This window comes from Pezoporus wallicus, unplaced genomic scaffold (genome assembly GCF_028554395.1).
Source record: "Pezoporus wallicus isolate ANWC-B61680 ecotype Strahan unplaced genomic scaffold, APGP_CSIRO_Pwel_v1 scaffold_3294, whole genome shotgun sequence".
Lineage (NCBI taxonomy): Eukaryota > Metazoa > Chordata > Aves > Psittaciformes > Psittacidae > Pezoporus > Pezoporus wallicus.
The window spans coordinates 12,330,441-12,344,290 of NW_026635478.1; the positions used below are offsets into that span (position 1 = coordinate 12,330,441).

General features: G+C 38.1%; 1 protein-coding gene across 1 annotated transcript in view; it reads left to right on the forward strand.

The window, feature by feature from the left end:
- The window catches only part of FAT4 (FAT atypical cadherin 4), a 131,941-nt gene that overhangs the window by 109,735 nt on the left and 8,356 nt on the right, over positions 1 to 13,850 (forward strand). The window contains exons 10-15 of the mRNA XM_057428295.1: positions 1,191 to 1,295; positions 2,961 to 3,268; positions 6,912 to 6,997; positions 8,082 to 8,261; positions 9,132 to 9,256; positions 10,405 to 10,622. Of these exons, the coding sequence (XP_057284278.1) occupies positions 1,191 to 1,295; positions 2,961 to 3,268; positions 6,912 to 6,997; positions 8,082 to 8,261; positions 9,132 to 9,256; positions 10,405 to 10,622 (1,022 nt within the window). The remainder of the gene's footprint in view (positions 1 to 1,190; positions 1,296 to 2,960; positions 3,269 to 6,911; positions 6,998 to 8,081; positions 8,262 to 9,131; positions 9,257 to 10,404; positions 10,623 to 13,850) is intronic.

Genomic DNA, 13,850 nt, shown 5'->3' on the forward strand with positions numbered 1-13,850 from the left:
TGTGTGTGACATATAAGAATGGACACTCTTTGTGCAAGCTCATGTTGTACTTTTAACTTAAATATATGTTATGGTTATATGGTGTGAGGAATGCAATAATTCATTATCAGTGCAATAAGAAGTATTAACGCAGTATTAGCCATTGCCAGATGAAGTCTAGGGAGAGGTCTGGAAGAGTGTGGCTGATTTTGCCAGGTCCGCTAGCCTAGATGAAATTCAGGGAGAGGTCTGGAAGAGTGTGGCTGATTTTGCCAGGTTTTGCAGAGAAACATGAGGGATAAACTTCATGATACTTCCATGTTTTTCCTGAGCAGGCAGCAAAGGCAGGCACTGTTGGCAGAATAAAGGAAGGCAGGTTCCAGGCATGGTGTATAGGTGAAGTGTTCCTAAAACTGATAAAAGCTAAGCAACGGAAAACTTAGAAGTGAAGAGCAATACTTCTATAGTTAATGTTTCCATGCAAAGAAAATTTTCGGTTTGTACAATGAATCCCCTTGTCAGTATTCAGCATCTGTTAAAATCTTCACTTTTTCTCCTGGTTCCCTTCCTTGTTGAAGTGAATTATCACTGAAGTTATTTCAGTTTATTCTCTGGTGAATAATATTTACCACATGTGACAATGTCTGCTTAGAAAAGGACTGTTTCCAGGGTAGCTTGTTTTAGCTCCAGAGGACTGGTGTCCCTCTGAGTCAGGAAGGAGGTTGTAATGGATGAGGAAAAATAAGAAAATCATATAATGTACAATAGCAGCCTGTGTTCAGCATGACATGTTGATACAGGGTCCAGCAAGGGCTGTCTGTGTCTCTGTCACACTAATGAGTACATTGCATTCAATAGGGGGGAAAAAACATTATTTTTTTTTTAGTTCATCATCTCCTTTCATTTCATGTTCTTTTACAGACACCAGTTAATAAAAAATCCAATTAAAAACCAAACCACCAATACCTATAAGAGATAATTACAATGAGACACTTGAAAAGCAGAATTAATTTCTCTGGGCCATGCATAATGCAGCCCAGCATCGTGCCTGTGTTTCTCTCTCTATCCCACAGCCGCAGTGGGTTCCTGCACCCTCCCTCCTGGCTGTGCGTTCAGCATTGGTTCATAAGCTCGTTACCTAAATACCAGCCTGACTTTCCTATCGACCTGAATACTCTGACCTGGAAATTGCTCTTATTCCCTAATCGCAGGGAAGACGTGTGACTCCACTGTCAATTACTGTGAGTGCAACCCCTGTTTCAATGGTGGATCCTGCCAAAGCGGGGTGGAGGGCTATTACTGCCACTGTCCCTTTGGTGAGTACACTTCTCCCCCCATCTTCCCTTTCCCTATTAATATTTCTCAAATCTCTATTTTTATCTGCATAAACCCGGTGGGTGTTTATATGGATTCCAATCTGTGGGCAGGTGTTGGTCGTCTCCTCTCTATTTTCCTCAGCTGCAAGAGGGAGAAGCCAATATTTCTACCAGCATGGCAGTAGATGGAAGCACAAGGCAGTGTGGGGGGTCACTGTGGCTGCTGGAGGGCCACACTCAGGGCTCAGAGCAGTGCTTGGGTCTCCTGCCTAATAATAGATGCTTTTAGGAAAGCTGAGGAGTGAGGTTGATGTAAGTAACATCAGTATTCTTGCATCAAATTGGAAGGAAGTCATCATGTTGGGATGATATTGAGCAGAGAGGACTTGGTTTTCTTCTGAAAAATAAGAATAATTTACCAAAATATTTGTAAAGCAAGAATTGGAAGGCACCCATATTTTTCTGCAGTTGAGGAGCACCACAGTAGATGTTGGCACTTTCATATTTGGTAGATTTGACTAAGAGAACCTGGCTGAATCAGAACAGTTTTGCTAGCCCACCCCAGTACTTGCCCATTTCATTTATTGCATATTAATAAAGTTCTGAGTTCCAAAACCAGAGTACTGTTCCAAGAGTCAGAAAAGCATATAGTACTGCCAAAATTATTAAATTATTAGAATTTAATTATTTCAAATTTGGTTTGTGGAATGAGCCCAATAAAGACACAAACCAATACATATATTTTAAGGTGTCATGATATAATTGCAGCAAGATTGGTTCTGAATGCAGGTTTGTCATTGTTTGTGTAGAAAAGCAGGGAAGTAAATGCAACTGTTTAACTGAAAACCAGATAAACCTGAGAAATCATCTAAAATGTTTTAAGGCTGCTGAAAAGCATCACACACAAGTATGGTTTGCAATACACACTTGTAACTACCTCTACATATGGTTTTCTACTAACATGTGGAATAACTTCTTTATTCTGTTTTATTTCCTTTGTTTTATGTTTCCTCAGAGTTTATTCATTTCCTATATAGTACATTGTAAATGTATCTAATAGTCATAAATTAGGTCTGAAATTTTTTCTCATTGCCACTGCAGTAAAAAAAAATAATATGCGGGAAATTATGTGACAGAGATCTGAAAAGAAATACATAGGATGCACCAAAATATTCAAATCAATAAAAACACAGCAAGGCATAATGTTTTAGCACACTTATGCTTGTATCATAAGTAATGAACCACTGATTGAGAAGCAGTTCATATAACAGCTGAAAAGAGAAAAATGAGATCAAGTTGCAAATTTATTTCCATAACTGGGTTAATAAATGCCTGATAATAATTAACAACCCTATTCAACATAACTGTCAAACTCCCTTTTTTTTTTTTCTAAAGAAACCATAGAACTCAATGAAATGTACTTTGTGTTTCAACAGATGTCACTTGTAACTCAATTTTTAAGTTTAAATATATGTACTTCAACAGTCATCTGTGGATAATAGGAGTCTTCTGTTCAAGCTGCACATTTTTAATCATGCATTAGAAGTTTCACAGAGAGCCTGTGTGTCACAGCCATGTCTAGAGCACATCAGTGCTTTGTTTTTGGGAGAATGCACAGGAAGGAAGAAAACTATCTGACACCAGATTTTACTTTTCATTTTGCAGGTGTTTTTGGGAATCACTGTGAACTGAACAGCTATGGATTTGAAGAGTTGTCCTATATGGAGTTTCCCAGTATGGATCCAAACAATAATTACATCTATATAAAGTTTGCCACTATAAAGAGTAATGCTTTAATGTTGTATAACTATGATAACCAAACCGGAGACAGAGCAGAATTTCTGGCTCTGGAAATAGCAGAAGGGAGGCTGAGATTCTCCTACAATCTTGGCAGTGGCACATACAAGCTTACCACAACTAAGAAGGTGTCTGATGGACAATTTCATACAGTGATTGCCCGACGGGCTGGAATGGTAAGAAATACTAAAATGAGAAGATGGAATTTAAGACAAGTTTTTAAGCCAAGCCACTTTGGCTTCCATATGAACTCAGAGGAGCATAAAATTAGTAACGTTGCATTTACTAGCAGAACCTCCAACTTTGGAAAAAGCCTCCTCATTTCTGTCTTGCTCCAACTGACTCAAAGGACTATAATGGATTGTTTAATATGATAGTGATAAAGAATAATTAAAAAAAAAAAAAAGCAATGCCATGTACTCTAAATGTGAAAAATGAGAAGCAGGAGTAAGTAATGAAACAAATTACTACACATGAGGCTAATTAACTGATGCAGATTACAGGGATCACTAATTAAGGCTAAAAGCCCCAAAATAATTTTTCTCAGCATTTGGAAAATACAAACAGACAAACTTAACATTCCTTGAGGTGATTTTACCAATCTCATCAGACTGGAAGCCTGGTTTTCCTCTATAAAGCATATGTAAAAAATTCGAAGGTGCTAAACTGAGAGGGTGTTTTGGGGGAAAGGTGGGAAGTTACTTTTCCTTTTGTCCCCCAGAAAGCATCTGAGGGGAGGAATTCTACCAAAAACTGGACTGGGACAACTGATTGCCATATGCATGATACTCTGACCCCTCTCCCACCTTCATTTTTTTTTCAAGTAAATGTTTTCTATTCCTCTTCTCTCATTTTTTAATAATATTTCCAAAGCAGAGCATAAACCAAATGCTCTTTGAGTTCAAGCCAAGCTTTTTGACTCCACAGTGTTTGAGTTAGAAATGAAACAAGATCTATTCACCGTAATCAGTAACTATTGCCCAACAGCTCCTTTCTCAGGCAGAAATGGCCAGCATACATAGAATCCCATATTCTTCCCATGTTTGAAATTGAAGTCATATAAGAATAATATATGGCTGGGGCTCCACATCATGTTTTATATATTAAAAGCCAGAAGTAAGTGATGTAGGGAATAAAAGAATAAACTCTTCTACCCTAGAACTAGCTGCTCTACTCAAGAGCTTCAGATCCAGGGTAAGATGTCCATAGGCACAAATGTCCTGAGAGCAGCAGAGGAATGCATTACCTTATGGTCTGTGGTTCTTCGTAGGATCAGGGTTGTCTGCTGACCTGGTGCTTTTTTTCTTCTCTCTTAGAGAGTCTTGAGCCTGAAACTGCATTTCAGTTGTGTAGTGCAAGACCTGATTTCCCCATTTAAGAAAGGTGGATGGTTTAGTGTGCAGCTGGATTAGCAAATCCAATTTGTGTGTTTGCAGGAGTTATATATCCAAATAAGATGAAGGATAATTGTGATGTTGAGTCATGACTTAATGCAGATACTTCATGATTTGCATCACAGCTTACAAATGGAAAGCCTAAATCTTGAAAGGTACCAGGTTCCCATTTTAGCAATTAAATTAGGGTGATATTTCTATCAATAAGATTTAAATGACTAGGTATAGGAGCGCACATGTAACATTACAATAAATAAATGAAATATACTTCAGAAAAAAAATGAGCAGTAAAATGTTTTACTTGTAAATATGCCAGAGGGCTAGACTATAGAAGAGATAACATAAAAAGGGCTATTTACAGAAAAAGTGAGTTATGAATACTTCTGTCTGAACGCAGACACTTAAGACAACTTATACCTTTGTGTGATTATTTATTTTTAACGTTTAAGCCTTCTCAGTAATGTCAGCTGTTTACAAATACAGTATGTGAAAAGAATTGCCTTTGTCTTAGATACTTCTGCTGCAGGAAAAATGTCTCCCAGGTGTCCAAAACTGTATAAAATAGCCCCCCTTCAGGACTCCAAATCTGTCATTTCCTACAGCACAGTGGGGTTTTATCGGAAACTGGTAAAATCATTAAGTTGTCAGTCCTGAGCTATTGCAGAGTGACAGGATAGAAGTCTCATAATGCATCAAGGTAACCATAGAGTAATGCTTAAGTAACAAGCAGGAACATTTGACTAACATTAGAAAATAAGTGAACTCTGGTCCAAGTAAAACATGCTCTCAAATATCTAGCCCTTGAGCTGGGGTTGAAGTCTGGCTTTCAGAGTGCATAGCAATGTAAGTTAGGGAGATTACACTGATTGAGCTAAGAACAAAAAGCTAATTTCATTTTTTGTTTTTGATATTCTGAAGGAAAATATGGATTCATCTGGTGGCATACAGACCAGCCATCTTATTACTCTTTCTATGAATTGTTTCATCTATACAGGGCTATAATCTGCTTTGGAACTGCAGACTGATGTTTCTCAGGAGAAGCAGTTTGCTCATTATTTATGGAAAGAAATTCAAGATAAGCTTTCATTAAAATAGCAAATTGAACAATTTGGGTGTGCCGTAGGGCATGATTTAGGGCTAAGAGCTATGAATTTATTTGGTCAATACAGTGCATCAGCTCACGGTATGTATTTGGAATGCACATGGACAATCTAGGGGGATTTCAACAGGATGCAGTTAGTGAACTTAGTTGCAGGCAGAAAGAAAAGCCATTGCAGAGTAATGAAGTACTGATAGCTAGTGCTGTTTGCTCAGCTCCAACAGAGTAAGCTGAATCAAAATATATACCAAGGCATTTTTAAAAGTGACATTAGATTTAAATTTGCTGCAAAACAGTACCACACATTTAGTTCAAACATGAGACGCTGATACGTACAATTTGGAGATTATGTTTATTTTTCTGAAAATTTGTTTTAAGGAATAACTTTCAGCGGGTTTGGTTTTCGGTTTTGTTTTGTTTTGTTTTGTTTTTTCCAGTGCATCTGTTATTAATAAATCTCTGTGGGGAAAATTCATTGCTAAATAAGGAATAAAATAAAAGCTCCTTTTTAAATCAGCAGAAATTATTTCACGATTTTAGTGAAAGCTTTGGTTAGACTTTCAGAGCTTACAAATAAAAGTGCCATGATTCACTTTAGTGTGAATGACTGAGATGGGTAATGAGGCATGGGGCTTGATGGCTTGGGGGTAATTATAAAGAGGAAGTGCTGGCAATGCTTGGTACTTTTCCAAACGTCATCTTGGTCCCACTATAGGTATCCTTATTTTTCACCATTATTAATGTCAACAAACATCCTTCATGACACATCAGCCTAAGGGTTACCTTAATCATGTCCACTTGGTTACTCTTGGAATATTATTGAGTGGTCAGTTATTATTTTTAACTAGTACTCTCAGTGATTGTACTCCCAGCTTTTGTAACATGCTTTTTATCAAGCTCAAGCAATGTGTTTAATGTCATGGTCACGCCGCTGAAGGTATGCCCTTTGTGTTTGGAGGGAGCAGCTCTCTGTTCAGCTCAAGAGCAGGATACAGTACAAGCCAAAGTAATGCCATTTCAAGGAGGAAAGCAAACAAACATGAAAGAAACCCTACCTAAGTCTGAAAACTGTGTTTACCTGATTCTCTGTCTGTATGAAGCAGCCAATTATCGCACTCTCTGCTAGTGTCCACATCTTGGTGTTCACTATGTTGATGCAGATGGGGGTTGATCTGTGGCTCTGAAGCACCCTGCAATGCTGAGTGACAGTAATACACAAGTGCTCCATTCTAGCCAAGTTCTTGATATAATATATTTAATCAGTTAATGTGGTTGGTGACTGCGGCTTTGTAATATTCAGCATACGTGTGTGTGTGGCTTTTGCAGGCAGCATCACTGACAGTGGATTCCTGCTCTGAGGATCAGGAGCCAGGCTACTGCACTGTTAGCAATGTTGCTGTTTCTACTGACTGGTAAATAATTCTTCATTTTGTGGGAGACTTTTTTTTTTTTTTTTGAGTAAAATTTAAAAGAAATCACCCTCTAAAGCCAGAGAAATTTGGAGTCATGATGACATGCCCTTAGCGCAGCCTCAAGCAAGGGATCAGTACCTCAGCTGCTCTCTGTCAGAGGCATTGAAAGCCAAGGATCCCAAGTGTTATTTCCTCCCATCTTTGCAGAAGCAAATTGAATTTTCTACATGTGCCATTGCTAATTTAGGCTACATTTCTGCATAGAGTTTATTCAGAAATCCCCAGTTCTTGACTCCATGTCTGGCCCCAGGCTTTTGTGGCACACAAGAAATGTATGACCATGGTAGTCTGCACTGTGGTGTAAATGGGGATAAGACTTATTGCCTAATGATTTGGGGTCCTGTGTTTGTTTATTTATTTAAACTGCACCTCTCCTTTCTTATAAAGGTGTGAGAGATAACATCACCTGATTACTGCTTTCTTAATAATAATTATTATTATTATTATTTTGACGTTGTTTTCAGTCATTTCCAGTTGCCATCTTTTACAGTTTTCATTTCTTAAGCATTGGCCAGTACAGAAAACAAGTCTTATCTCTTGTGTTTACCTTAACTAAGCCTTTCTGTTGCATCTTTAGATCCTCTTTGGAGATAACAATAGCTTCAGTCCCAATCACTTTGGCTAATTTCTTACAATAATCACAATCGTATTCCCTGTCACATGTGATATCCCTAGCAAAGGTGTTATAGCTTTGTAAAATAATGAATCCATCTTCCAGCTATGTCAATATCATCTACAATTTAAGAGTAATTGAGTAAAAAGCTTTATTCATTATGATTTCATGCACACCGCTCAGTCAAGTCAATAGAAATTTTGACATGCAATAACTGAGATGGAATTTAGAGTCATACCTATCAAAACTGTTATTTCCAGCACTACTGATCTGTCTCCCCTTCTAAATACACAATGTGAGTTTGGAGGAGGAATTTTAGCTGCGTATCATAGCTGATGGTTACAGTTCCTGTGTTGTCACTGCTATGTTAATATCCAATGCTGATAAATTGTTTTTCTGCCTCTGTTATAGGACTCTCGATGTACAACCAAATCGGGTTACTGTTGGTGGCATCAGGTCTATAGAGCCCATCCTGCAAAGGAGAGGACAGGTGGAAAGTCATGATTTTGTGGGCTGTATAATGGAGTTTGCAGTCAATGGACGTCCCTTGGAGCCCAGCCAGGCTTTGGCAGCTCAAGGAATCTTAGATCAGTACGTCTGCTCTATATGGTATCAAATGGACCGCATTTACAATAAAGGAAGCTGTCATGAAAGTCAGATAGTGTTCCACTCAGACAATATCAGTTATTTCTTGTTTAAAAAATGACTTTAGAATTTCTTGTAAATTGAGAAAAATGTAGGAAGAAAATGAATTTGGCTGAAAGGTTCACAAAATATTACAGAGGCTTCAAAAAAGCAACATCACTATATTTCTATTGCCAATTATTATTAATGGTGCTTTGAAGGCTGGAGTAGCCTTGTTATTGAGTTTCTTTATAAATTCCACTTGGGTTTGACTATACTCATACTGTTTGCTAACCCTCTGTTCCCTCTTATTTCTTTTTAATCCACAATGTCTGCTGTATCACTTTGTCTCTCAAGCGTCACTGAATTTCCCTCATATCCTCCAAGCAGTCTTTCATTAATTATGAACCATCTGATTCTATCAGTTTTTCCATCTCAGTATGTAAAGTCACAAGTTGTAGCAATAATGTCAGTCTTCCATCCAAATTTGCTAGCCCCTCTTTCAATCCCCAAGCTTGTGCTGTTCATTGTGATACGGTCTCTGGGGGAATGCAGATTAAAAAGCACCTAAAAGGCTTTCTTCTTCTCTTGCGTAACAGGAAATAGGAGCTTCATTGTCTCTGAATTCATTTCTCTTTCAAAAGACTGTTCTAAATTGTCACTGAAAATCAGGATCTGTTTAGAAGCATGATCTGTCTGAGGAGAAGAGCCCCTCCATTTTTGCATCTCTGGGGGGAAGAAAGGGAATATAGTTCAAACACAGGATGCTTTCCAGTGTATTTGCTCCATTTATTTGTGCATACATTCTTCAGCATCTACGTTTCTGCTTTGTTTCAGGTGTCCCAGACTAGAAGGTGCTTGTACAACCAGCCCCTGCCAACATGGTGGCACCTGTGTTGATCACTGGTCATGGCAGCAGTGTCATTGCAGAGACGGACTGACAGGAAAGCACTGCGAAAAATGTATAGAGGAAGTTTTATTGTCTTTCTCTTTAATGTAAACTCTGGTTTAACCAAATGCCATTAAGAGTTCCTTTTCAGAGGCATGGGATAATGAATTTTATAAGCTCAGGAAAACAAGCAGCATGCTTGCCTCTTAAATAATTTTGAAGGAGAAGCCCACAATGGACTTTCATGAGCTTGTCCTTTCATGAGCTAAATAGAGCAACAAATTGCATATATTATGTTTTCTGGCATGTATATCACATTTCAGGTGACTTGCACTCATTTAAAACTACTGCTTCCCAGTCATGTATAATATCAGTACCTAAAATAAAGCTATCCTGTAGGATGAATTTGTCTGCTACAGGGAGGTAAGATGGTAAGGGAAAAACCCTTCCTTTCACATTAGCACTATGTGCATGTGCTTATGTCTCCTCTGGACTGTTGACTTTTTATCAAACAACCATCAGATTATAGGCAAGAAAATATGGTAAATGTAAATGAAAGCAAGGCATTTACACTCTGGGATTATTAACTTGCATGTGGATAACTCTGTAAATCAATACGGAATTGTCTAGGACAGCAGAGAGATTTATTTCCATGTAGTTGTAGTATAATGACTGGGCTTTGTTTTCTTACATGTCCCATTATTGTTTAGCTGATTTATATGCTTTTATTGTTCCAGTTTACAAAAGAATTTAACCATAATTTTAACAGCATTTGGTAGTCAATGCTCTGCATTTTTTATTCTTTTTTTTTAATGCCATAACAAATAGAAAGTCATTATCTCTCCCTTGAAGAGCTTACAGTTCAATATATCATGAAACCCTGCTTGCAGTAATGGAAACAGTAACATCCCTGGGAAGGAATTACAGTTGCAGGAGCCAAATTTTTTTCCCTACTCCCTCACTTGTTCCCTAGCGAGTTTTAATTTACTATTGACTGATAGCAGCAGTAAATTACCAGCACACTCCTACTCTCAAACACACATTCTGGTTGAAGCCAGAGAATAGAGGGGCTGAAATTGCCATTCACTCCTGCTCTCCCCCGTGACCTGCTCTGAATTTGATCTCTGGATCAAGCTCTGAAAGACAATGGTCGTTATTAGGCAGATGGTGGCTATGGCTGTAATGAGCTACGTACTCAGCAGTTTCCCATCCTTGTCCCAGATATTACTGCCGACACTGCCTTATCACTAGAAGGGAAAGGACGACTCGATTACCACATAAGCCCAAACAAGAGACGAGAATACATGGTGAGGCATGGCACTCGAGGCACCAGCCTGGGACCCCCAAACGTGGACTGCTTGGAAGTGAAGTTCAGGACAAGGAGCGAGAATGGTGTTTTAGTTCACATCCAGGAAAGCAGCAACTTCACTACTGTGAAGGTAAGATTACAGCTAATACTGAGCCTGATTTGACTGGACTGCTTCATATATGGTGATCAAAATCACATTTTTCCATTACTCTTGCTGTTTCCTTTATAAAATATTAGGTCTTTAACTAGGCACTGCTCCAGTATCATTCATCTTCTCAATAATTCCCTTGCTATTTGCCAAGGTATCAGAAGATCTTGATGGTTTTGTATCTAATCAGTTTTGTCTAGACTCCAAATAGTGACAGCAAGAGCAGTACTCATTGCCATATTTGTTGTCATCGTTAAATTACACTCTACAGAACAAATCATTTTGTTATTGGTCTTTTATCTTCTGATTTTTCAGACCTTGAACCCAGACCCTCCATAAGCTAGCAAACAATTGCCATAAAGTTTTCATTAATTCCTGCTAGCATGGCTCGTGTTTATTAAACTAGGAAGTGAGGGATAACTTGAAATCATGAGGTTACCCATGAACCAGTGTAAATTTTAAATTATTATGAAATGCATAGCTGAATTAATGCTTCACATGCCACACAGCTTTTTTTTTTTTCCCAGAGTTTATTGCTGCAGAGGTTACCTTTCTCAAGAGAAAGCGATGGTTCGGTTCCTGGCTATGACTCAGTCCATTTACTCATAACTCTAAATGAGTAGAGCAGTGATTTTGGCAAGCACCTTTATTGGGTTGGTGTAAGCTCCAAGTTTCCTTGACTGCTGTGAGGCTTTCCAAGTTTTTTTCCCTGACTTTTAAAGAAACTCATACAGAAATTCACACTTTCTAAGCTTCAGCCCCATGGACATTCTCCACCTGCCTGATCATAGGGACAGAGCTTTCCTTACATATCAGCTGCATTTAAGAAGCAGGTCTGCATTACTTCCCCCGTGTACAGATCATTTGATAGGAAGTTTCTGCCTCAGTCATTTTAGCAGATAAGATCTCATTGTTTTGAGTTCTAGAGGGAAAAAAAACCAAATACTACCTTTTTCTCTAGTCGAATTTTCTAGGTGAGCTCTACAAGTGTTACTTAAAAAAAGATAAAGAGAGCCACCTTTCTTGGCTGACAGCACTTGTGGTGTGTTTACGCAAACACTCTTCTTATTGTTAATATTAGTGAAGTTATGCAAGCAAGCAGATCGTGTCAAGTCCCAGCCCCAGCTCTGCAGGGGAGAAGAGCAGAGGTTTACCTCGTAACAGATGCAGAAGTTTGAGGAAAGAAAGGTAACATCACTGTGCTGATTATTGCTGAAAAGTTCCCAGATGATGGTAGTTAGTAAAACTGTAGTAATATAACTGTAGTTAGTTCAGCATGGTTTTTACACCACCACTCATACCCAGAGTATGAGCACTTCATCACAACGAGCACTTCATCTGAAGTGGCCCAAGATGCCAGTGAAGCCAACACACTTGTCAGTCTCCATGGCATCCCAGCCCACTCCCAGTACAAAAGATGAGTTTTAGAGACTTCTCTTTTCCACTCTGGTCAGTCTTCAAACCAGACAATTTCATAATTTGCTTTTTTTTATTTTTTAATGTGCTTGTTACCCTAAGTGTAAGGATTTAGAGAAAACATGCCATTTGTTTTTAATATTAAATTTTGCCAGGGTAAATCTACAAGTCCTGTGACTATTTTAATGCCTCCACATTTTTCTTCTTGTAGTTAACTGTTTTCAGTGTAACGAGGATTGGGGTAAAATTGGAGAAATGGTAATAAATCAGACTCTCTGAGATTGCAAGCAGGTGATTCACTAAATGATAGATGTAAACTAAAAGATGAGAGGTCTTTGTAATAGAAAGGGATCCTTAATCCAGGAAAGATAAAAACCTAGTGGATTAAATTAAACAGCAGTCAAATTCAGATAGAAAGTAACCCTTTCAAAAACCCACAGAGAACAGGAAGGTGGAGGATTCACAGCTTATTTTCCTACAAATACACATTGCAACTAATTCAATTAGAAGTAATAGGACAAATACAGCAGGTTAAAGGTAAATTGCCTGCTTTGTTTCGTTTTACAATCTCACCTGAAATCAGATTAAATTAGCATAACTATAGGTCTAAGATCTACTAATTGTACAGATAGATAGAGAATATGCATTGCATATGACCTATATGAGCTAACATATGTATATGTGAGGGTGGTGAGACACTGCCATGGGCTGCCCAGAGAAGCTATGGCTGCCCCATCCCTGGTAGTGTTCAAGGCCAGGTTGGATGGGGGCTTGGAGCAACCTGGTCTAGTGGAAAGTGGAACAGGATGAGATTTAAGGTCCTTTCCAATCCAGACCATTCCAATCACATATTGAGCTGCCAGAATAAATCACAACATAACTCCTTTAAATGATATCTCAGCCAATCTTCTATAAATCTGCAAAAGGTAGTATCCTTAAGATAAATAAGAAGCAATATGTTCAGTAAAGGAGACCTAGTAAAGTTGAATCATCCTTGTAGTTAGGAATATGTTTGCTTTAGTGATTCATTCTTTTCATTATATTTTACATGTCAGTTGCTCTGCCATTTAAATAAAATGCAGAAATGGGTGTTACTCAATAATGTCAGCATCAGCATTTGTTTCAAATTTAGTTGTGCTTCAAGGAACCAAGAAGAACACTCCTTATTTTTTCCTGCTTGAAGAAGTCATGGACCAGCCTTGTCTCTGGAAATTTTATTTTCCAAATGTCACTAGTATTTTATTTATGAGTCTGTTAGTATTAGTCATATGCAATTTTAAAGAAACAGAAATAGAGCTAGAAAGTCATAAATCTGTATGGAAAAGATCAGTTGCTGACAGGTAAATAATTCTACAGTTCCCTCTAATGTGGAATTCAAAGTTACAATTCTGTGCTTAGTCTTCCCATAAGCTTAGAGGATGTTGTCTGATATAGTATATTTCTTTACATAAAGGCCAAAATGCAAGGCAGTACTTTCATGTAGCATAAAAGGCAAAATAAGACTGAGAAACCAATTGCAGATTACAGCCATAAATATATGTATATATTCAGCCCAGTTAATCCTTTTATGAATACTTTTGATTGTGGCAAATGGTGTTTAGTGTGTTGTAATTGTCTGTGTGACTGCACTTCCAAATTTCTTTGAGCTGTATGATAGTTTAGATGTATGCCACCTGTGTCTGCCAGTAACAAAAGCATCTTATCTTCAAGGGGCAGCTTTATCAGAGGCACCCTCAAACAGTAATCCAAATTATTGCATTTATAAATGAAGTGCGTGCACATATTAACCATTGT